Here is a 21,335-nt window from a genome sequence, read left to right as displayed (position 1 = left end):
GCTCCAATGGCACCAGAACCCCCTTCCTGCACACCCACGGGTGTCACACTCAGGCACCCACACACCTTTTCTCCAGCCCACACATGGCCAACATTTCCTCACCCTGGATATCCCAAGGGGAGTATTTTTGCTAGAGAGCACAGCAACCCACCTGTCCTTGCAAACTGCCTCCCTACAAAAAAGGAATCATTTTTCCTGGACACTTCCCCCACAGTCAAGGTCTTTTAAAACTGTGCCGAGACCACACCAAAGATGGCGGCCGTGGCCCAGAAGTCCGCCCCGAGGCCACACTCAAGATGGCGCCACCAGGACCGGAACTTAGCCGAGGCCACACTTAAGATGGCGGCCTCCAAACCTGGAGGTTTGGAGGCCAAAACCTCCACCAAACCTGCTCAGGGTCCCTCCCAGCTTCTGCCTACCCTTGCATTTAAAGGCATGGGCACATTCTATCTTCCAACAGCAAACCCCAGCTCCTCACTGGGAGTATAAGCCCTGCTCTTACCTGGACAGACTCCCGGGCTCGGCACAGCTGTGGGTCATGGAGCAGCTTCCCAAGGCCGTTCTCTCTCCCAGTAGGAAGCACAACTCGCCTCCACACCAGGGGAAACCACGAGCGAGGCTGCAAATGGACACAGAACGAGCAAAAAGCATTAACGCAGCACAAAAAAACCAAGTTAAAGCAGTCTTTGCCTCATAACCCTGCACGGGGAAAGGGTTTGGAATTTCAAAGCAAAACCTGAGACACCCAGAGAGCACAGGCCCCACAGCCATGCCACGGCTCTCCCCGGGGTTACCCGGCAGGTAACGGGCTTACCCGGCCCCCGCTGCCCAGCACAACGCGCACCTAAACGCCCCCCAGCTCCCCCGGTCCATAAACCCAGCGGACAAGGTGCTCTCACCTCCGCAGCCCGGGCAGCAGCTGGGCCGCACCCTCAGCCCTCACACACAACCGCCCACACCTGCCCCGCCGACCCTTCTATACCGCGGGCCAGCAGCGCTGCCCAATCAGCACTCGAGCGCCTCCGCCCAATCCCAGCCCGCCTGGCCCTGCGGCCCCCCCCCGCCCGCTCAGCCCGACCCTGCCCCTCCGCGCGGCCCCGCTCCCCGTTCCCTCAGCGCGCCTCCCGCCGCAGCCCCGGCAGGCGCTGCTGGGGCCGGGTGGGAGCTCCGCGGTCACGGCCCGTCTGGGAGCTCTCCCGGGACAAGGGGACCGAGGCGGGCAGCGGGGACGGCGGGGTTCTTGGGGGCGGGCAGGGCGGGGCCGGGCGGTGGGGCCGGCGCGAGCCGGGGGGCGGGCCTGGGCGAGTCCAGGGGCGGGGCCGGCGCGATCCCGCGGCGCTTCGCTCTGGGCTCTGGGGTTGTTCCGGGCTGGTTTTGGGGGACTGCGCACACGCTGCCCTGGTCACAGCCCCGCCCCAGCTCGCTGCACTCCCCGCACCCCTTGCTCAGCTCCGCGGGGATTTGTGCCTCCTCTGAAGGTGGCAAATGTCTGCAAAGCCAGTCGGGAAGCCAGAGAGCTGCAGCCTCCGGGCCCCGCCGCGGCTTCCCCGCCCTCACCCGGCACCTCCCGCACGTCCCGCCCCGCAGCGCCGCTCCCGCTGCCGCCCTCGAACACAAGGAACGAACCCCCGTGCCCCCAGCACAGGCCGGTCCCTCCCCGGTCCCTCCCCCGGTCCATCCCCGGCAGCGCCGGGAGCGGCCGCGCGGGGCGGGGGCGGGTCCCGCGGCTGCGACCCCGCGGGGAAGGGACCCCCGGGCCGGCCCCGTCCGGCCCCGCCCCTGGCCCTGCTCGGCCACCGCCCCTCGCCCCCAGTTTTAACGTTAGAGAGCCAAGTTTAATCCAGAGCGCTGCAAGCTCCCAAGTGCAGGGGATTTCCATAGACTTGTTATTTTTCTCTTTTTAATGACCACATGGCTAAAGTCAGGGAAACACAATCAGCATTCCCTAAACACCATCACTTCTACATCCACCTGCGATCAAGGGCCGATGGGCAGCATCCTGGCCTGGACGGGCTGCAGGGATGGTGTGAAGGCCACTGTTCCCCAGGTTTGAAGGACTCTGGTCATGATCCCCGGCCTGTGGACAGAAAGCCCAGAGCCAACAGGAACTCCAGCCAGCAGCAGGCAGATGTTACTCTGTCCCAGTTTGCCAGGGGTGGGCACGAAGGTGCCCTTCCCCGTTCGGAAGTGGAAGTCATCCCCTGTGCAGAGCCCGCTCTGATCCTCGGCCTCGTGGGAGCCAATTCCCTTGTCCCAGCCCACTTCCTGCAGAGAAGAAAGGGAAAGATTGCACATAAGGGAGACATTCTTCCCTGGGAGGGTGGGGAGGTGTCCTGGCACAGAGAAGTTGTGGCTGCCCCATCCCTGGAAGTGGCCAAGGCCAGGCTGGATGTCTATTAGAAGGTGTCCCTGCCTGTGGCAGGGGGTGGAAGCAGATGATCCCTGAGATCCTTTCCAACCCAAACCACTCCAGGATCCCAGGATGATTCCATGCTCTCTCTCTGCATTTCTTTGGCATCATTTCCTCTCAAAAACAACATCTGTGATTTAGTTGATTGCTAAAGCCATCATTTTAAAATCATCTCAGGAATCCAAAGGGACTGGAAAACACACAGAAATCATTCCTGAACCCACCAAATCATTAGGAATTGGAACCCGATTCCCCCATCTCTCTCCTTGTTCTTCTTGGCTGGAAAACCTGATGATCCCCACTGGCTTCTTTTAGCTGCTTTTCTTCCACAGCTCCTTTCCTCCCGGCTGAAACCTCCTGGCATATTCAGGGTTTATCTGGAGGGAAGCCCCTCTGAAGTATTTCCTCTCGTGGCAATTCTGTGGGATGAAGAAGTAAAAAAAGCACATCAAGAGCTCCTTCTACCCCCTTCCCTCGCAAACACCCTCCCAGTTTGTCCTTGGCAGCTCCATCCCCCCGGCAGCCGCACCCGACGCTTCGGCTCCGCTGGGAAAGGGACAGCAAGTGCAAAAGCAAGTTCAGTGCTGGGCAGGGGCTCCCTGGGGAACGGCACTTCAGTGCTTTAGTCCGTGGCCTTTCCTGCTGCCCTCCCTCCTGGAGGCAGAGGATGACCCGTCCCTTGTTTCTCCCACGCTGGCAGACCCAGGTCCTGCTCCTTTGGCCCCACTTTTCTTAGCAGACCCGGCATCATTTCCCAGGGTCCCCAGGAAACTTCTGCACTCGACCCATTGCTAAGTGCAGAGCACAGGGCGAGGGAAGGACAAATTTCTCGGCACCCAACCCCTGGAATTTTCCTTCTCCGCAGCACGCTCCCGTTCCCGCTGTCTCTGGAGGTGCCCGCACGAGTCCTCCTTCTCCCAGCACCTAAGAGAATGTCCTTTTCACCCAGGTCCTGCTTACCGTCATCCAACAAAACACACTGACAACATTTTACACGATGCCAGTGGAGAGATATTAGAGCACACTGCACAGGGAACCCGAGGCTGCCCCATCCCTGCAAGTGTTCCAGGCCAGGCTGGACGGGACTCGCAGCAACCGGGGACAGTGGAAGGTGTCCCTGCCCACGGAAGACAGGCTGGCCTTTGAAGGTCCCCTTCAAACCAAATCGCTCTGGGATTCCCCTCCAAAATCACTCCCAAAGAGACACAGCAATCAAAGCAGAGGGACTGCACTCCCAGCTTTTCTTACCTGCAGGCACGCACCACAGCACGTTGGACATAAAAGCCACAGGGTTAGTCCTGCCAGAGGTGTCCGGCACACCCACGGCGACCGAAGGGAAAGAGGGAGCCTGGGAACACGGAGTAAAAGACACCTTCATTAGGACTACACTGAGCCATAGCCAGGTCATTCCCACAGACAGCTTCACCGTCCAGTCGTCCAAAAAGCACTCACCGAGGCCTCAGGTAGGATGGTTCCTGACGCTGAGCAGGTGAATACCTCCCTGGAAGCCCGCTCTGCTCCTGCCAGGCACTGGGGCTCACCCAGAGGGGCTTTGCCAAGCATCCAAGGGAAATTAAAATTACAGCCTGGGCAAAGGCGCTTCCCGCAGGACCGCTCCTGGCCAAGGCCACCGGTCCGTGCAAGTCAGACCACTGACCACCCAGGGCTGGGGATTTTCAGGGGCACGCTTCCAGCTTTTATTCTCCAGAAACTCCAGTTCTTTCTGGTGCCGCTTACCAGAAAGTCTTCCCCTGTTGGAAGAGGTCACTTTAGTCTTTCGAGGGACCAGATTGCCAAAGCCCGGCCAGTCCGTTCCCACGAGGAAAGGTAGCTTTGTCTTGTACAAGATACGGGGGAGGGGGGAGAGACACAAAAGTTTAATTTAAAAGAACTGCCTAGAATAGAAAGCAATTCAAACATAAGGCAGACAAGACTCGTGCAAAACTGAATTACATTGGACTTCAAAGGAGAATTCTTTCCCTCTGCACCTCAGAGAACCCCAATTTTCACCCAGGTCCCGCTTACCATCGTCACACAAAACGTGCTGACAAAATTTTTCACGATGCCAGTGGAGAGATATCAGAGCACACTGCACAGGGAACCCGAGGCTGCCCCTGGATCCCTGCAAGTGTTCCAGGCCAGGCTGGATGGGACTTGGAGCATCCAACCGGGGATGAGAGGGGAAGGTGTCCCTGCCCACGGAAGACAGGCTGGCCTTTGAAGGTCCCCTTCAAACCAAATCGCTCTGGGATTCCCCTCCAAAATCACTCCCAAAGAGACACAGCAATCAAAGCAGAGGGACTGCACTCCCAGCTTTTCTTACCTGCAGGCACGCACCACAGCACGTTGGACATAAAAGCCACAGGGTTAGTCCTGCCAGAGGCGTCCGGCACACCCACGGCGACCGAAGGAAAAGAGGGAGCCTGGGAACACGGAGTAAAAGACACCTTCATTAGGACTACGCTGAGCCGTAGCCAGGTCATTCCCACAGACAGCTTCACCGTCCAGTTGTCCAAAAAGCACTCACCGAGGCCTCAGGTAGGATGGTTCCTGACGCTGAGCAGGTGAATACCTCCCTGGAAGCCCGCTCTGCTCCTGCCAGGCACTGGGGCTCACCCAGAGGGGCTTTGCCAAGCATCCAAGGGAAATTAAAATTACAGCCTGGGCAAAGGCGCTTCCCGCAGGACCGCTCCTGGCCAAGGCCACCGGTCCGTGCAAGTCAGACCACTGACCACCCAGGGCTGGGGATTTTCAGGGGCACGCTTCCAGCTTTTATTCTCCAGAAACTCCAGTTCTTTCTGGTGCCGCTTACCAGAAAGTCTTCCCCTGTTGGAAGAGGTCACTTTAGTCTTTCGAGGGACCAGATTGCCAAAGCCCGGCCAGTCCGTTCCCACGAGGAAAGGTAGCTTTGTCTTGTACAAGATACGGGGGAGGGGGGAGAGACACAAAAGTTTAATTTAAAAGAACTGCCTAGAATAGAAAGCAATTCAAACATAAGGCAGACAAGACTCGTGCAAAACTGAATTACATTGGACTTCAAAGGAGAATTCTTTCCCTCTGCACCTCAGAGAACCCCAATTTTCACCCAGGTCCCGCTTACCATCGTCACACAAAACGTGCTGACAAAATTTTTCACGATGCCAGTGGAGAGATATCAGAGCACACTGCACAGGGAACCCGAGGCTGCCCCTGGATCCCTGCAAGTGTTCCAGGCCAGGCTGGATGGGACTTGGAGCATCCAACCGGGGATGGGAGGGGAAGGTGTCCCTGCCCACGGAAGACAGGTTGGCCTTTGAAGGTCCCCTTCAAACCAAATCGCTCTGGGATTCCCCTCCAAAATCACTCCCAAAGAGACACAGCAATCAAAGCAGAGGGACTGCACTCCCAGCTTTTCTTACCTGCAGGCACACACAGCACAGCACGTTGGACATAAAAGCCACAGGGTTAGTCCTGCCAGAGGCGTCCGGCACACCCACGGCGACCGAAGGGAAAGAGGGAGCCTGGGAACACGGAGTAAAAGACACCTTCATTAGGACTACACTGAGCCATAGCCAGGTCATTCCCACAGACAGCTTCACTGTCCAGTCACACAAAAAGCACTGACCTCCCAGGGCCTCAGTTAGGATGGCTCCTGACGCTGACACCTCCGTTTGCCCCGGGGGGTCAAGAATAACATGCCTGGGAAGAAGTCACCCCCAACAACAAAAAGGGAAAATTAGTGAAGCACGGGGTCCTCTTCTGACTAGATTGCCACCAGCATTCCATAGCAAATGCCACGACTATTCTGTTACAGACGAGAAAAGCCTGTTCTCCCAAACAAACAGCGAGGAGATTTATGGGCACGCCTGAAAATTTCCTGTGAGGAACTTTTTGTAACTAAGGAGCAGGTGCTATCTTGAGTTGAAGGCACCAATTTGACAGACACTTAGGACAGCAAACTCTTCAGCAGAGCAATTAACTGCTGCCTATTTGAACAGCAGGGGAGAGAAAATGACAGTCGAAGGGCAGACAAGAAAAGCAGAACTGGAATCAGCAGACTTTTCTTCCATCTCTCCCAAGAAAGTCTAGTTTGTCTGTTCTAATAATTCTATGCCCTTTTCTACATGAAACTTACACCAAGGCTGAAAAAAACAACTAGAAAACAGGGAGAGAAGCTTTTTAGAATTTCACCGGATTTTCCCAAACCGATGCCAGAAAAGCAGAACTCGGTAGAATGTACTCACCTCGAGGCCTTTGGTCTTTTTTTCCATAAGCTTCGTCACCTGATTGAAAAAGCAGAGTAGACTCGGTATTTAGGCTCACAACAGGAAAACCTCCCCTTCGTTTCCTAAAAGAAACTACATTAATCTGCACAGCTGCAGGCGTGTCTCCAGATGTTAAAGCCTTTCAGCTTTTCAGAGGGTGAGAATGCCCTGCTAAGGAAGGCTGAAAAATGCTCGGAGCCTGCACAGGTCAAAGAGCCCCTTGATTTTGTCTGTGTTCCAGTCCCTGGCTAAAGAAAGGGTAGAACAAGCGCAGTTGTTCCTTGCCTCTTCCCTAAGAGGTTTGGCCAGGTGCTGGGCCAGCCCGGGCACTCCGGGGGAAGGCCGGCAGTGCCCAAGCAGCGCCGCTTTGCCAGGGGCGTCGCTTGCAAGAGCGCCGCCGAGCGCCGGGCCCTGCCTCACAGTCGCCGCCTGGCGGACACGGCCGGGAGCGGCACTACGGCCGGGAGCGGCACTGCAGCCGCGCGCGGCGCTGCAGCCGCGCGCCCCCCCCCCTTGGCGAGACCCGCGGCGCCTTTCGCGCGTACGGGCCTTTCTTCCCTAAAACCTGCCCTTGCCTAGAAAAAGCTGAGCAATTCACAGAGTTGCTGTTTCCAGCTCAGCTTCCCAAAGGATTTCTCTCTCCCGGCAGCACAGACAGGGTCCCCGAGGCAGCGGAGACCCTCCCCGCGGGGGGGTGTGGTGCGTGTGCAATGCCAGGGCACATCCGAACCCGGCCCTGCGGCGGCACGCAGGTGCAAGTTTCTCCGCAGAGGCGAGCAACTTGCCTGTCGCTTCCCCGGCCTGCAGTCCCCGATGGCCGCGGGGGAGGCAGAAGAGCGGCCGCGCCCCCCCCTCCGACGCGCCCAGCTTACCCCAGGGCCGATCTCCGTCGGATCTGCCGGCGTGGGTCGCTTCCGGGGGGGGGAAGGCGGCGGCGCAGCCCCGATAGCATCTCCAGGGAACGGCGGGGGCGGGAGCGGGAGCGGGGGCGGGGGCGGGGGCGGGGGCGGGAGCGGGGGCGGGGGCGGGAGCGGGAGCGGGAGCGGGAGCGGAGCGGAGCGGAGCGGAGCGGGACGAGCGGGCGGCGCGGCGCGGCGCGGCGCGGCGTGGGCGCGTGGGGTCCTGAGACGGGGGCTGCCCGCGCCAGTGCCTGCCGCCGCCCACGAACCTGCCGCCCGCGCCCGGCGCCGCCGAGCGCCCCGCCCTGTCCCCGCAGCGGGAGGCGGCGCGGCGAGACGGCGCTGCGGGTGCGGGGCGGGGGTCCGGGTCGCGGCGGAGGTCAGGCAACAGGATAATCGCCTCTCTGAGGCGAGGGGGCCTCTCGCCGCCATCTTTAGTGTGGTCATTCCGGTCCTGGTGGCGCCATCTTTACTGTGGGCTTGGCGGACTTCCGGGCAGGGGCCGCCATCTTTAGTGTGGTCGTTCCGGTCCTGGCGGCGCCATCTTTACTGTGGGCTTGGCGGACTTCCGGGCCGGGGCCTTGGAGGACTTCTGGTCGCTCTCTACTTCCGGTGACCGACTTTACCCAAATTAGCGTCCCTCCTCGCTAATTTCTGCGCTTTCACCCCAAGAAATCTTCACGTTATTCCCCCCACACACACCCCGGGAGAGACGGGAGACCGCAAGTCCCGCTCTGCCGCCGGAACCGGCCCTTAACTCGAGCAGGGAGCGCTGCACCGGCACGAGAGCCACCGCGCATGCGTCGCCGGTCCCTGTCCTGCCTGCCCTTACTTACCACGTGATCGCCGGCGTATAGCCAACGACTGCGCATGCGCCGGCGTCGCCACCTTGGCTTGCCCCCCCACCCCGCCGCCCGGCTTCGCTTTCTTACTGCGGCTCCCCCTCCACTTTTCCGGCTCCCTGGGGTTCCCTCACCCACATTTGGGGTCCCCTTCTCACATTTTAGGGGTGACGACCCCGCAATTTACGGTTCGGAGGGGGGAAGGAGAGGAAACGGGGTGCCCAAGAAGGGGTTTCTTTTTTTTTTTCTCTCTTTTATTTCATTTTCATTTTATTTCCTTTCTAGTTTTTTTGCCTTTTTTTTTTTTTTAATTTTTCCTTTCTTTTTTATATTTCCTTCTTTATTTCGTTTATTTTTTTATTCTCTTTATTTTTCATTTTCTCTCCCAGTGCTCCCCAGTAACACCCAGTGCTCCCCAACAACCCTCAGTAACACCCAGTGCTCCCCAGTACACCCCAGTAACACCCAGTGCTCCCCAACAACCCCCAGTAACACCCAGTGCTCCCCAACAACCCCCAGTAACACCCAAAAATTGACCCAAAACCGACCCAAATCACCCCAAAAGCTGACCCAAAACTGACCCCAAAACCTGACCCCAATCATCCCAAAAGCTGACCCAAAACTGACCCAAATCATCCCAAAAGCTGACCCAAATCACCCCAAACAATGACCCCAAACTGACCCCAAAAACTGACCCAAATCATCCCCAAAACTGACCCAAAACTCTGCATTTATTTGGCATCATTTCCTCTCATAAACAACATCTGTGATTTAGTTGATTGCTAAAGCCATCATTTTAAAATCATCCCAGGAATCCAAAGGGACTGGAAAACACACAGAAATCATTCCTGCATCCACCAAATCATTAGGAATTGGAACCCGATTCCCTCATCTCTCTCCTTGTTCTTCTTGGCTGGAAAACCTGATGATCCCCACTGGCTATTTTTAGGCTGCTTTTCTTCCACAGCTCCTTTCCTCCCGGCTGAAACCTCCTGGCATATTCAGGGCTTATCTGGAGGGAAGCCCCTCTGAAGTATTTCCTCTCGTGGCAATTCTGTGGGATGAAGAAGTAAAAAAAGCACATCAAGAGCTCCTTCTACCCCCTTCCCTCGCAAACACCCTCCCAGTTTGTCCTTGGCAGCTCCATCCCCCCGGCAGCCGCACCCGACGCTTCGGCTCCGCTGGGAAAGGGACAGCAAGTGCAAAAGCAAGTTCAGTGCTGGGCAGGGGCTCCCTGGGGAACGGCACTTCAGTGCTTTAGTCCGTGGCCTTTCCTGCTGCCCTCCCTCCTGGAGGCAGAGGATGACCCGTCCCTTGTTTCTCCCACGCTGGCAGACCCAGGTCCTGCTCCTTTGGCCCCACTTTTCTTAGCAGACCCGGCATCATTTCCCAGGGTCCCCAGGAAACTTCTGCACTCGACCCATTGCTAAGTGCAGAGCACAGGGCGAGGGAAGGACAAATTTCTCGGCACCCAACCCCTAAAATTTTCCTTCTCCGCAGCACGCTCCCGTTCCCGCTGTCTCTGGAGGTGCCCGCACGAGTCCTCCTTCTCCCAGCACCTAAGAGAATGTCCTTTTCACCCAGGTCCTGCTTACCGTCGTCCAACAAAACACGCTGACAACATTTTTCACGATGCCAGTGGAGAGATATTAGAGCACACTGCACAGGGAACCCGAGGCTGCCCCATCCCTGCAAGTGTTCCAGGCCAGGCTGGACGGGACTCGCAGCAACCGGGGACAGTGGAAGGTGTCCCTGCCCACGGAAGACAGGCTGGCCTTTGAAGGTCCCCTTCAAACCAAATCGCTCTGGGATTCCCCTCCAAAATCACTCCCAAAGAGACACAGCAATCAAAGCAGAGGGACTGCACTCCCAGCTTTTCTTACCTGCAGGCACACACAGCACAGCACGTTGGACATAAAAGCCACAGGGTTAGTCCTGCCAGAGGCGTCCGGCACACCCACGGTGACCGAAGGGAAAGAGGGAGCCTGGGAACACGGAGTAAAAGACACCTTCATTAGGACTACTCTGAGCCATAGCCAGGTCATTCCCACAGACAGCTTCACCGTCCAGTCGTCCAAAAAGCACTCACCGAGGCCTCAGGTAGGATGGTTCCTGACGCTGAGCAGGTGAATACCTCCCTGGAAGCCCGCTCTGCTCCTGCCAGGCACTGGGGCTCACCCAGAGGGGCTTTGCCAAGCATCCAAGGGAAATTAAAATTACAGCCTGGGCAAAGGCGCTTCCCGCAGAACCGCTCCTGGCCAAGGCCACCGGTCCGTGCAAGTCAGACCACTGACCACCCAGGGCTGGGGATTTTCAGGGGCACGCTTCCAGCTTTTATTCTCCAGAAACTCCAGTTCTTTCTGGCGCCGCTTACCAGAAAGTCTTCCCCTGTTGGAAGAGGTCACTTTAGTCTTTCGAGGGACCAGATTGCCAAAGCCCGGCCAGTCCGTTCCCACGAGGAAAGGTAGCTTTGTCTTGTACAAGATACTGGGGGGGGGGGAGAGACACAAAAGTTTAATTTAACTGCCTAGAATAGAAAGCAATTCAAACATAAGGCAGACAAGACTCGTGCAAAACTGAATTACATTGGACTTCAAAGGAGAATTCTTTCCCTCTGCACCTCAGAGAACCCCAATTTTCACCCAGGTCCCGCTTACCATCGTCACACAAAACGTGCTGACAAAATTTTTCACGATGCCAGTGGAGAGATATCAGAGCACACTGCACAGGGAACCCGAGGCTGCCCCTGGATCCCTGCAAGTGTTCCAGGCCAGGCTGGATGGGACTTGGAGCATCCAACCGGGGATGGGAGGGGAAGGTGTCCCTGCCCATGGAAGACAGGCTGGCCTTTGAAGGTCCCCTTCAAACCAAATCGCTCTGGGATTCCCCTCCAAAATCACTCCCAAAGAGACACAGCAATCAAAGCAGAGGGACTGCACTCCCAGCTTTTCTTACCTGCAGGCACACACAGCACAGCACGTTGGACATAAAAGCCACAGGGTTAGTCCTGCCAGAGGCGTCCGGCACACCCACGGTGACCGAAGGGAAAGAGGGAGCCTGGGAACACGGAGTAAAAGACACCTTCATTAGGACTACACTGAGCCATAGCCAGGTCATTCCCACAGACAGCTTCACTGTCCAGTCACACAAAAAGCACTGACCTCCCAGGGCCTCAGTTAGGATGGCTCCTGACGCTGACACCTCCGTTTGCCCCGGGGGGTCAAGAATAACATGCCTGGGAAGAAGTCACCCCCAACAACAAAAAGGGAAAATTAGTGAAGCACGGGGTCCTCTTCTGACTAGATTGCCACCAGCATTCCATAGCAAATGCCACGACTATTCTGTTACAGACGAGAAAAGCCTGTTCTCCCAAACAAACAGCGAGGAGATTTATGGGCACGCCTGAAAATTTCCTGTGAGGAACTTTTTGTAACTAAGGAGCAGGTGCTATCTTGAGTTGAAGGCACCAATTTGACAGACACTTAGGACAGCAAACTCTTCAGCAGAGCAATTAACTGCTGCCTATTTGAACAGCAGGGGAGAGAAAATGACAGTCGAAGGGCAGACAAGAAAAGCAGAACTGGAATCAGCAGACTTTTCTTCCATCTCTCCCAAGAAAGTCTAGTTTGTCTGTTCTAATAATTCTATGCCCTTTTCTACATAAAACTTACACCAAGGCTGAAAAAAACAACTAGAAAACAGGGAGAGAAGCTTTTTAGAATTTCACCGGATTTTCCCAAACCGATGCCAGAAAAGCAGAACTCGGTAGAATGTACTCACCTCGAGGCCTTTGGTCTTTTTTTCCATAAGCTTCGTCACCTGATTGAAAAAGCAGAGTAGACTCGGTATTTAGGCTCACAACAGGAAAACCTCCCCTTCGTTTCCTAAAAGAAACTACATTAATCTGCACAGCTGCAGGCGTGTCTCCAGATGTTAAAGCCTTTCAGCTTTTCAGAGGGTGAGAATGCCCTGCTAAGGAAGGCTGAAAAATGCTCGGAGCCTGCACAGGTCAAAGAGCCCCTTGATTTTGTCTGTGTTCCAGTCCCTGGCTAAAGAAAGGGTAGAACAAGCGCAGTTGTTCCTTGCCTCTTCCCTAAGAGGTTTGGCCAGGTGCTGGGCCAGCCCGGGCACTCCGGGGGAAGGCCGGCAGTGCCCAAGCAGCGCCGCTTTGCCAGGGGCGTCGCTTGCAAGAGCGCCGCCGAGCGCCGGGCCCTGCCTCACAGTCGCCGCCTGGCGGACACGGCCGGGAGCGGCACTGCAGCCGCGCGCGGCGCTGCAGCCGCGCGCCCCCCCCCCTTGGCGAGACCCGCGGCGCCTTTCGCGCGTACGGGCCTTTCTTCCCTAAAACCTGCCCTTGCCTAGAAAAAGCTGAGCAATTCACAGAGTTGCTGTTTCCAGCTCAGCTTCCCAAAGGATTTCTCTCTCCCGGCAGCACAGACAGGGTCCCCGAGGCAGCGGAGACCCTCCCCGCGGGGGGGTGTGGTGCGTGTGTAATGCCAGGGCACATCCGAACCCGGCCCTGCGGCGGCACGCAGGTGCAAGTTTCTCCGCAGAGGCGAGCAACTTGCCTGTCGCTTCCCCGGCCTGCAGTCCCCGATGGCCGCGGGGGAGGCAGAAGAACGGCCGCGCCCCCCCCTCCGACGCGCCCAGCTTACCCCGGGGCCGATCTCCGTCGGATCTGCCGGCGTGGGTCGCTTCCGGGGGGGGGAAGGCGGCGGCGCAGCCCCGATAGCATCTCCAGGGAACGGCGGGAGCGGGAGCGGGGGCGGGGGCGGGGGCGGGAGCGGGAGCGGGAGCGGGAGCGGAGCGGAGCGGAGCGGAGCGGGACGAGCGGGCGGCGCGGCGCGGCGCGGCGCGGCGTGGGCGCGTGGGGTCCTGAGACGGGGGCTGCCCGCGCCAGTGCCTGCCGCCGCCCACGAACCTGCCGCCCGCGCCCGGCGCCGCCGAGCGCCCCGCCCTGTCCCCGCAGCGGGAGGCGGCGCGGCGAGACGGCGCTGCGGGCGCGGGGCGGGGGTCCGGGTCGCGGCGGAGGTCAGGCAACAGGATAATCGCCTCTCTGAGGCGAGGGGGCCTCTCGCCGCCATCTTTAGTGTGGTCATTCCGGTCCTGGTGGCGCCATCTTTACTGTGGGCTTGGCGGACTTCCGGGCAGGGGCCGCCATCTTTAGTGTGGTCGTTTCGGTCCTGGCGGCGCCATCTTTACTGTGGGCTTGGCGGACTTCCGGGCCGGGGCCTTGGAGGACTTCTGGTCGCTCTCTACTTCCGGTGACCGACTTTACCCAAATTAGCGTCCCTCCTCGCTAATTTCTGCGCTTTCACCCTAAGAAATCTTCACGTTATTCCCCCCACACACACCCCGGGAGAGACGGGAGACCGCAAGTCCCGCTCTGCCGCCGGAACCGGCCCTTAACTCGAGCAGGGAGCGCTGCACCGGCACGAGAGCCACCGCGCATGCGTCGCCGGTTCCTGTCCTGCCTGCCCTTACTTACCACGTGATCGCCGGCGTATAGCCAACGACTGCGCATGCGCCGGCGTCGCCACCTTGGCTTGCCCCCCCACCCCGCCGCCCGGCTTCGCTTTCTTACTGCGGCTCCCCCTCCACTTTTCCGGCTCCCTGGGGTTCCCTCACCCACATTTGGGGTCCCCTTCTCACATTTTAGGGGTGACGACCCCGCAATTTACGGTTCGGAGGGGGGAAGGAGAGGAAACGGGGTGCCCAAGAAGGGGTTTCTTTTTTTTTTTCTCTCTTTTATTTCATTTTCATTTTATTTCCTTTCTAGTTTTTTTGCCTTTTTTTTTTTTTAATTTTTCCTTTCTTTTTTATATTTCCTTCTTTATTTCGTTTATTTTTTTATTCTCTTTATTTTTCATTTTCTCTCCCAGTGCTCCCCAGTAACACCCAGTGCTCCCCAACAACCCTCAGTAACACCCAGTGCTCCCCAGTACACCCCAGTAACACCCAGTGCTCCCCAACAACCCCCAGTAACACCCAGTGCTCCCCAACAACCCCCAGTAACACCCAAAAATTGACCCAAAACCGACCCAAATCACCCCAAAAGCTGACCCAAAACTGACCCCAAAACCTGACCCCAATCATCCCAAAAGCTGACCCAAAACTGACCCCAATCATCCCAAAAGCTGACCCAAATCACCCCAAACAATGACCCCAAACTGACCCCAAAAACTGACCCAAATCATCCCCAAAACTGACCCAAAACTCTGCATTTATTTGGCATCATTTCCTCTCATAAACAACATCTGTGATTTAGTTGATTGCTAAAGCCATCATTTTAAAATCATCCCAGGAATCCAAAGGGACTGGAAAACACACAGAAATCATTCCTGCACCCACCAAATCATTAGGAATTGGAACCCAATTCCCCCATCTCTCTCCTTGTTCTTCTTGGCTGGAAAACCTGATGATCCCCACTGGCTACTTTTAGCTGCTTTTCTTCCACAGCTCCTTTCCTCCCGGCTGAAACCTCCTGGCATATTCAGGGCTTATCTGGAGGGAAGCCCCTCTGAAGTATTTCCTCTCGTGGCAATTCTGTGGGATGAAGAAGTAAAAAAAGCACATCAAGAGCTCCTTCTACCCCCTTCCCTCGCAAACACCCTCCCAGTTTGTCCTTGGCAGCTCCATCCCCCCGGCAGCCGCACCCGACGCTTCGGCTCCGCTGGGAAAGGGACAGCAAGTGCAAAAGCAAGTTCAGTGCTGGGCAGGGGCTCCCTGGGGAACGGCACTTCAGTGCTTTAGTCCGTGGCCTTTCCTGCTGCCCTCCCTCCTGGAGGCAGAGGATGACCCGTCCCTTGTTTCTCCCACGCTGGCAGACCCAGGTCCTGCTCCTTTGGCCCCACTTTTCTTAGCAGACCCGGCATCATTTCCCAGGGTCCCCAGGAAACTTCTGCACTCGACCCATTGCTAAGTGCAGAGCACAGGGCGAGGGAAGGACAAATTTCTTGGCACCCAACCTCTAAAATTTTCCTTCTCCGCAGCACGCTCCCGTTCCCGCTGTCTCTGGAGGTGCCCGCACGAGTCCTCCTTCTCCCAGCACCTAAGAGAATGTCCTTTTCACCCAGGTCCCGCTTACCGTCGTCCAACAAAACACACTGACAACATTTTTCACGATGCCAGTGGAGAGCTATTAGAGCACACTGCACAGGGAAGCTGAGCCTGCCCCATCCCTGCAAGTGTTCCAGGCCAGGCTGGACGGGACTCGCAGCAACCGGGGACAGTGGAAGGTGTCCCTGCCCACGGAAGACAGGCTGGCCTTTGAAGGTCCCCTTCAAACCAAATCGCTCTGGGATTCCCCTCCAAAATCACTCCCAAAGAGACACAGCAATCAAAGCAGAGGGACTGCACTCCCAGCTTTTCTTACCTGCAGGCACACACAGCACAGCACGTTGGACATAAAAGCCACAGGGTTAGTCCTGCCAGAGGCGTCCGGCACACCCACGGTGACCGAAGGGAAAGAGGGAGCCTGGGAACACGGAGTAAAAGACACCTTCATTAGGACTACACTGAGCCATAGCCTGGTCATTCCCACAGACAGCTTCACCGTCCAGTCACACAAAAAGCACTGACCTACCAGGGCCTCAGTTAGGATGGCTCCTGACGCTGACCAGGTGAACACCTCCGTTTGCCCCGGGGGGTCAAGAATAACATGCCTGGGAAGAAGTCACCCCCAACAACAAAAAGGGAAAATTAGTGAAGCACGGGGTCCTCTTCTGACTAGATTGCCACCAGCATTCCATAGCAAATGCCACGACTATTCTGTTACAGACGAGAAAAGCCTGTTCTCCCAAACAAACAGCGAGGAGATTTATGGGCACGCCTGAAAATTTCCTGTGAGAAATTTATAACTAAGTATGTGCTATCTTGAGTTGAAGGCATCAATTTGACAGACACTTAGTACAGCAACCTCTTCAGAAGAGGAATTAATTGCTGCCTATTTGAACAGCAGGGGAGAGAAAATGACAGTCTAATGGAAGACAAGAATAGCAGAACTGGAATCAGCAGACTTTTCTTCCATCTATCCCACGATATCCATCTATCTAGTTTACCTGTTCTAATTCTATGCCCTTTTCTACATGAAACTTACACCAAGGCTGAAAAAACAACTAGAAAACACGGAGGGAAGCTTTTTAGAATTTCACACGATTTTCCCAAACTGATCCCAGAAAAGCAGAACTCAGTAGAACCAGTACAGTCATCGCGCATGCGCGAGCTCGTCGCCATGTACCCTGGGCATACCACGTGATCGAAGCGCTTTTCGTTTTGCGCAGGCGCGACTTCCGTGCATGTTGCCAAAACTTTTCGCGTGGATAAGTGCGTGGGTTTCGGCGATGCGCTGTTTTTATTTGCAGTGCCGCGGTCGGTCAGGAGATGTCACCGACGAGTCGTTAAACACGCGCAGTGTTTCGCCTTCACCGTCAGGTAGCATCAGCCATTTTTCTTTTTACTGCTTTTGCCTTTCCTCTCACGAGGTTTCTTGGAGACTCGAGGGGGGATCAAACCAAATAAGAAGGACACTCAAACGGTTAAAGAGGTTTTGAACAACAAACGTTTAATTCTATTTGAAGGAGGGGAGAGAATCGGTATAGCTAAGGAACTATGACTAGTGCAGATGATAGATGATGATGTATTTCTACTAGTGAGTTCATCTACAAAACGCTTGTAGCCCAGATCAGATCTTTTATTTTCTACTCTTTACCAGTAACACTTACGCTACAGGAGAAGAAAAACGTAAAACAAAACACTCAAGAAGAACTTTCTTTTAAAACCAAGTAACTGGTAGCCCCACACAGCTGCTGTGACTATGGCAACCTTTGCTGTGAGCAAAAGTAGGTGGTGCCAGTGTGGAAGCGGCTTTAGGAGCCACTGCTGAAGGAAGTACTGCTTGTTCTGATCCTTGCAGCCTGCTTGACTTGCCTCTGTGCTGTGTCTTAAGACATAGTCCATGGAATCTAGGTTCAGTAGTATTTAGCTTGTACTGTCTCTTGGACACTGGAAGGGTTTTGCAGACTGACGCTTGCTGTCCCTTTAGCTGTTAGTGGCCTTTCTTGGTATTTGGCAGTCATGATGGGGCGGTTAACCCAGCTTTTCCAAGAGTTGTTTCAGTGTAGCTTTTGCTGTCTTGGGTGCCAGATTCCTGCCACAAAATATGCCCGTGTAACGCTGCTACGCAGCCAAAGGATCCTTCCCACACAGGCTTTTCTGCGTTGCACATTTACTTAGCCAGTCTCCACTCTGAAGAGAAGTCAGGGGTTCTTGACTGTTTATAGCCTTCATTTGGAGCCAGTTATTGTCTTTCTTAAGAGAATTATGACATAGTCAGAGGCTGAGCTTACCCTTAGAAACACACCATGACTGACAAGGCTATCTGTGGAGCATGTCCCATTTCCAGAGAGGATTCAATGACAGTTACTTGGGTTATAGGAAGACAGCTGGTGACAGCTGGCAAGTTTATCCTTTTATTGTTGTGGCTGTCAATGCTGCTGTTCTTCCTTTAGTTCCATTTCTATGCACATCAGTTCTGCAGCCATGCTGATTAAGTGCAGAGGATGAATTGCTATTTCAGCCTCTTAGAGATCCTAGTCCCATTAATGGTCTAGCTGGCAAGAGGAGGGTTTGTTGGGGGGGCTGTTATCTTTTCCCTTCACACTTTTGTCATTTGATTGATAAGAGGTAATTCTTCAGCTCAGTTTTCACTCCTGATGCTACAGCGTCATGTTTACTAGGGAAAGATGCAAGTTAACAACTCTACATTGCATTCAGCTCTCAGGAGTAGTTTCCCATCTGTCCATCTGTGGCACAAAATTAGAAAGCAGTCCTTCCAGCGTGCAACTCTGCCCTGCCTTTCCCCCAGCCAAGTTATTCAGTCCACAGATTGTTAATTTTGTCATCTTCTCTTCTTCCCAACCAACAAAATACATGTGAAAAGAAACTAGCTGCAGGCTATAAAAGTGTAACTGCAAGTACTGATTGAAAGCGGAGCTGAGCTTCCTGGTCTTTTCACAGCTTTCTTGCCAAACTCTCTGGCTTCCCTGGATCTCAATTCTCTATGGGAGAAGTAACCTGCTAAAAGCCACACAGAAAGATTAGCTAACAAGGGCAGAGTAGCCTTCCCTACCCTCAGCTGCACGTTTTATTAACTCCTCCAAGCTGCAACTAATATTGCGGATTTTTTTTGCTCCTGCTGTAACACAGCCCCTGTAGGTCATAAATCACTGTGGGCATCGTCACAGAACAACCTTGCTGGCCCTGTTATTGTTATTAGGTCTAGAAAGATGAGTTGCTGACCTTTACCAAGTGCTATTTCTGTTGACTGCTAAAAACCTTCAGAGCAAAGTTGCGTGTTTCTTAGTTGTGCGAGCCAGACTCTTTAACTGCCTGAGAGCTTTCTGAATCTTAGTGAAGGAATCTGTGAAGACAGCCTCAGTTATTTCAAAGGGGAGCCTAGTTTACTCTGCATATACTCTAAGGAAAGGTAAGCTTCAGGCCCTGACTGCTGGTACCAAGTGCTACTGCTTAATCACATTCACATAGCTTGTGGTTTGCTTGTAACAGGAGAGCAAACTCCCGTGTAGGAGGAGGCATGTACTGCTGCCCACCACACAGACTGCCCACTCTTGGTGTGGGCAGCCCAGTGCTGGTCTATGCTCTAAGAAGCTCATTTGGAGTACCGTAGCAGGGTTGGAAACACGGCATCATATACTCCACTGATTTCAGGATAACAGTTGTCAAATGCCTGCTATTCTGCTCGGCATCTCAACTCTTCTGGGTATTACCTGCAAAGCTAATTTTAAGCAAAGCTTCCAAGCTGTACCAAGCAGTACAGGATACAGGTAAAGGAACTGCCAGTTCCACGGTTGTGCAAAGTATGGAAGAAAACACCACCTTTCTAAATGCATCATAAGGGATGGTGGTAGGGTGACTCTGGAAAGATTTGATGTTGATGTTCATGGGAAAGTTGAAAACCAGAAGCATATGAAAGGTCCCTGTATTTTCTCTTATTTTAGGGTGAAGGATGACAAAGTTGTATTACTTTAATTCCATCGAGGAAGTCTTAAATATTTTTTTGCTAAGGGACGTATCTTAGGGCAGCGAGGGACATGCATGCATAGGTGCACTGCTCCAGCTTCCTCCTTGCACAGCGTTTGTCCTCCTCAGGACAAACGCTGAAACAGCAGAGAGGCAAAGCTCCGGCCTGATGCTAGAAAACTGAATGGGAACTGTATGAAGCCGAGTTCTCATCCAGCAGTTTAATCACTGGTGCTGTACACAGATTGCCTCAGAAAATGCCTCTGTTTCCATCCTGTCTGTAAAGAAAGGAAAAAAATCCCTTAGCTTTCTTGACGAATTTAGTGATGTACTCTGCTCACAGTAAGAAGTACATGTATCTAAGAAATGGGTTATGAACTTGGTTCTATATAAAAGGAGTTGAAGCAAGGTCATGGGTAAGCACACTGCCCCTCTACACATCCCCATGTTCATTGCTCTCTGATAATGAATAACAGTTGGGATAAAAGGGTTTTGATGAAGCAAAACACAAATGTTTTTCTCTGCCTCTTTTTGTGAATGTTCACGTAAGCCTAGATACAGATGACCTTCCTTTGTTACTCATTTATTGCCCTGTGAGAGAGAAAAAAAATGCAGTATTTGGTATGTGCAATTTTCAAAATCAAGACCGAGGCCGGCAATCTGATTTTAGAGACACAACTGTAAATAACAAGTAACTCTGAAGGAACTGATAGAATAATTCCACATTAATGCTGATATTATAGCTGAGACTGGAATTTGCCGTTTATCTTTTAAATTACCAGCATAGCATATGCATATTTACCTTGATTAGGAGCTTCAGATCATTCCTTCCATTGTGTTTAATGTGAATGTGCAAGGTCTAGGTTCTATCTGTGGTATGAGTCTTTCCCAGCCTTTCAGAAATTGTACTGCAAACATTACATGGGCTCATCACCCACCATTATCAGACAGGAAAGCCATTATCGAGCCCTGGTCTGATAAATGGTCAAAGAGCCCTGAAGAATTCCATAATGGAATGCAGAGTGAGATAGTGGGGTACCTAGTGGAAGATTACACCAGAGGAATGAGCAAGAACAGCCTGATACTGGTCTCTTGACATTCCTGAAAAATCTCTAGATGCTTAGAATGAAGACAAAAACAGACTCCAATTAGCCGATTTGGGAACACTTTAGCTGGAGTTTTGTATGCCTTTTGGCAACTCCAAAGAGGAAGAACACCAGCCATGAAAGCCATGCAGCAGTGCCCCAGCCTGATGACGTCACGATGCCATAACCGTGGAGCTGCTGCCTTCCCATAGTGTTGGGCAACCCTGCTCCTTTCAAATGCAAAACCCAAAGGTGAATTACTGTAGTAGCAAGTTTTCATCTTCCCTTTGAAAGATTTGCTTGTGAGACCTTTAGCCTGGGTCACTCTCACAGTGCACCAGATTTCCATGAGACTCACAGTTACTTCTCGCTTTTGCCCACCTCTGTCTCAGTCTCGGAATCTCAGGTGGTGTCACCTCTGGCCCCCAGACTGGGTTAGCTGAATGCTGTGGAAAATAATAAGCCACAATTTAAGATGCTGTGCATGATAAAGCAGGTGCTACAGAGGAGATGTGATTAAGAAACTGGTTTGAGTGAAGTGACTGTAGACTTTTTCCACTTCTGTAACAGAGCACTTGGAGACAGGTGCTGACAAAAAATGTCCCATTGCTGAGGTCTTCCCCTTGGCTTGTGTAAGCTGGAGCTAGGCCAGAGTATCAGATTGCTTTATGCCATGAAAAGCTAGAACTCTGATCTGGAAAGAATTGGAACTGCCCATGGAACGCTGTCAGACACATGATCAGATAGCATTTGCTAAGGAGAGGATGATTGGGCCTCAGATACCCGAGATCAGCAGTGAGAAAACAAAGTTTGCA

General features: G+C 54.1%; 1 protein-coding gene and 1 long non-coding RNA gene across 2 annotated transcripts; both read right to left on the bottom strand.

The window, feature by feature from the left end:
- Nucleotides 1–4,111: 4,111 nt before the first annotated feature.
- On the bottom strand, nt 4,112–13,494 carry LOC127481083 (histone-lysine N-methyltransferase SETD1B-like). Its single transcript, XM_051809944.1, has 9 exons — nt 13,051–13,494; nt 12,176–12,214; nt 11,351–11,452; nt 10,770–10,783; nt 5,809–5,910; nt 5,223–5,236; nt 4,938–5,035; nt 4,734–4,833; nt 4,112–4,247 (listed from the first exon to the last, which is right to left on the bottom strand). The coding sequence occupies exons 1-9, from the start codon at nt 13,492–13,494 to the stop codon at nt 4,180–4,182; spliced, it is 981 nt and encodes a 326-aa protein (XP_051665904.1). The 3' UTR covers nt 4,112–4,179.
- A 582-nt stretch (nt 13,495–14,076) lies between these two features.
- Nucleotides 14,077–20,926, bottom strand: LOC127481087 (uncharacterized). The gene is made up of 5 exons (XR_007908098.1): nt 20,879–20,926; nt 15,977–19,713; nt 15,771–15,872; nt 14,343–14,941; nt 14,077–14,312 (listed from the first exon to the last, which is right to left on the bottom strand). It is a non-coding gene; the product is annotated as an uncharacterized LOC127481087 (long non-coding RNA).
- Nucleotides 20,927–21,335: the final 409 nt, after the last annotated feature.

This window comes from Manacus candei, unplaced genomic scaffold (assembly GCF_025592945.1).
Source record: "Manacus candei isolate 608988 ecotype Guabito, Panama unplaced genomic scaffold, ASM2559294v1 h1tg000076l, whole genome shotgun sequence".
Taxonomy (NCBI): Eukaryota; Metazoa; Chordata; class Aves; order Passeriformes; family Pipridae; genus Manacus; species Manacus candei.
Note: the sequence above shows the minus strand (reverse complement) of the source record. Positions and strands in the feature narration are given on the sequence as shown.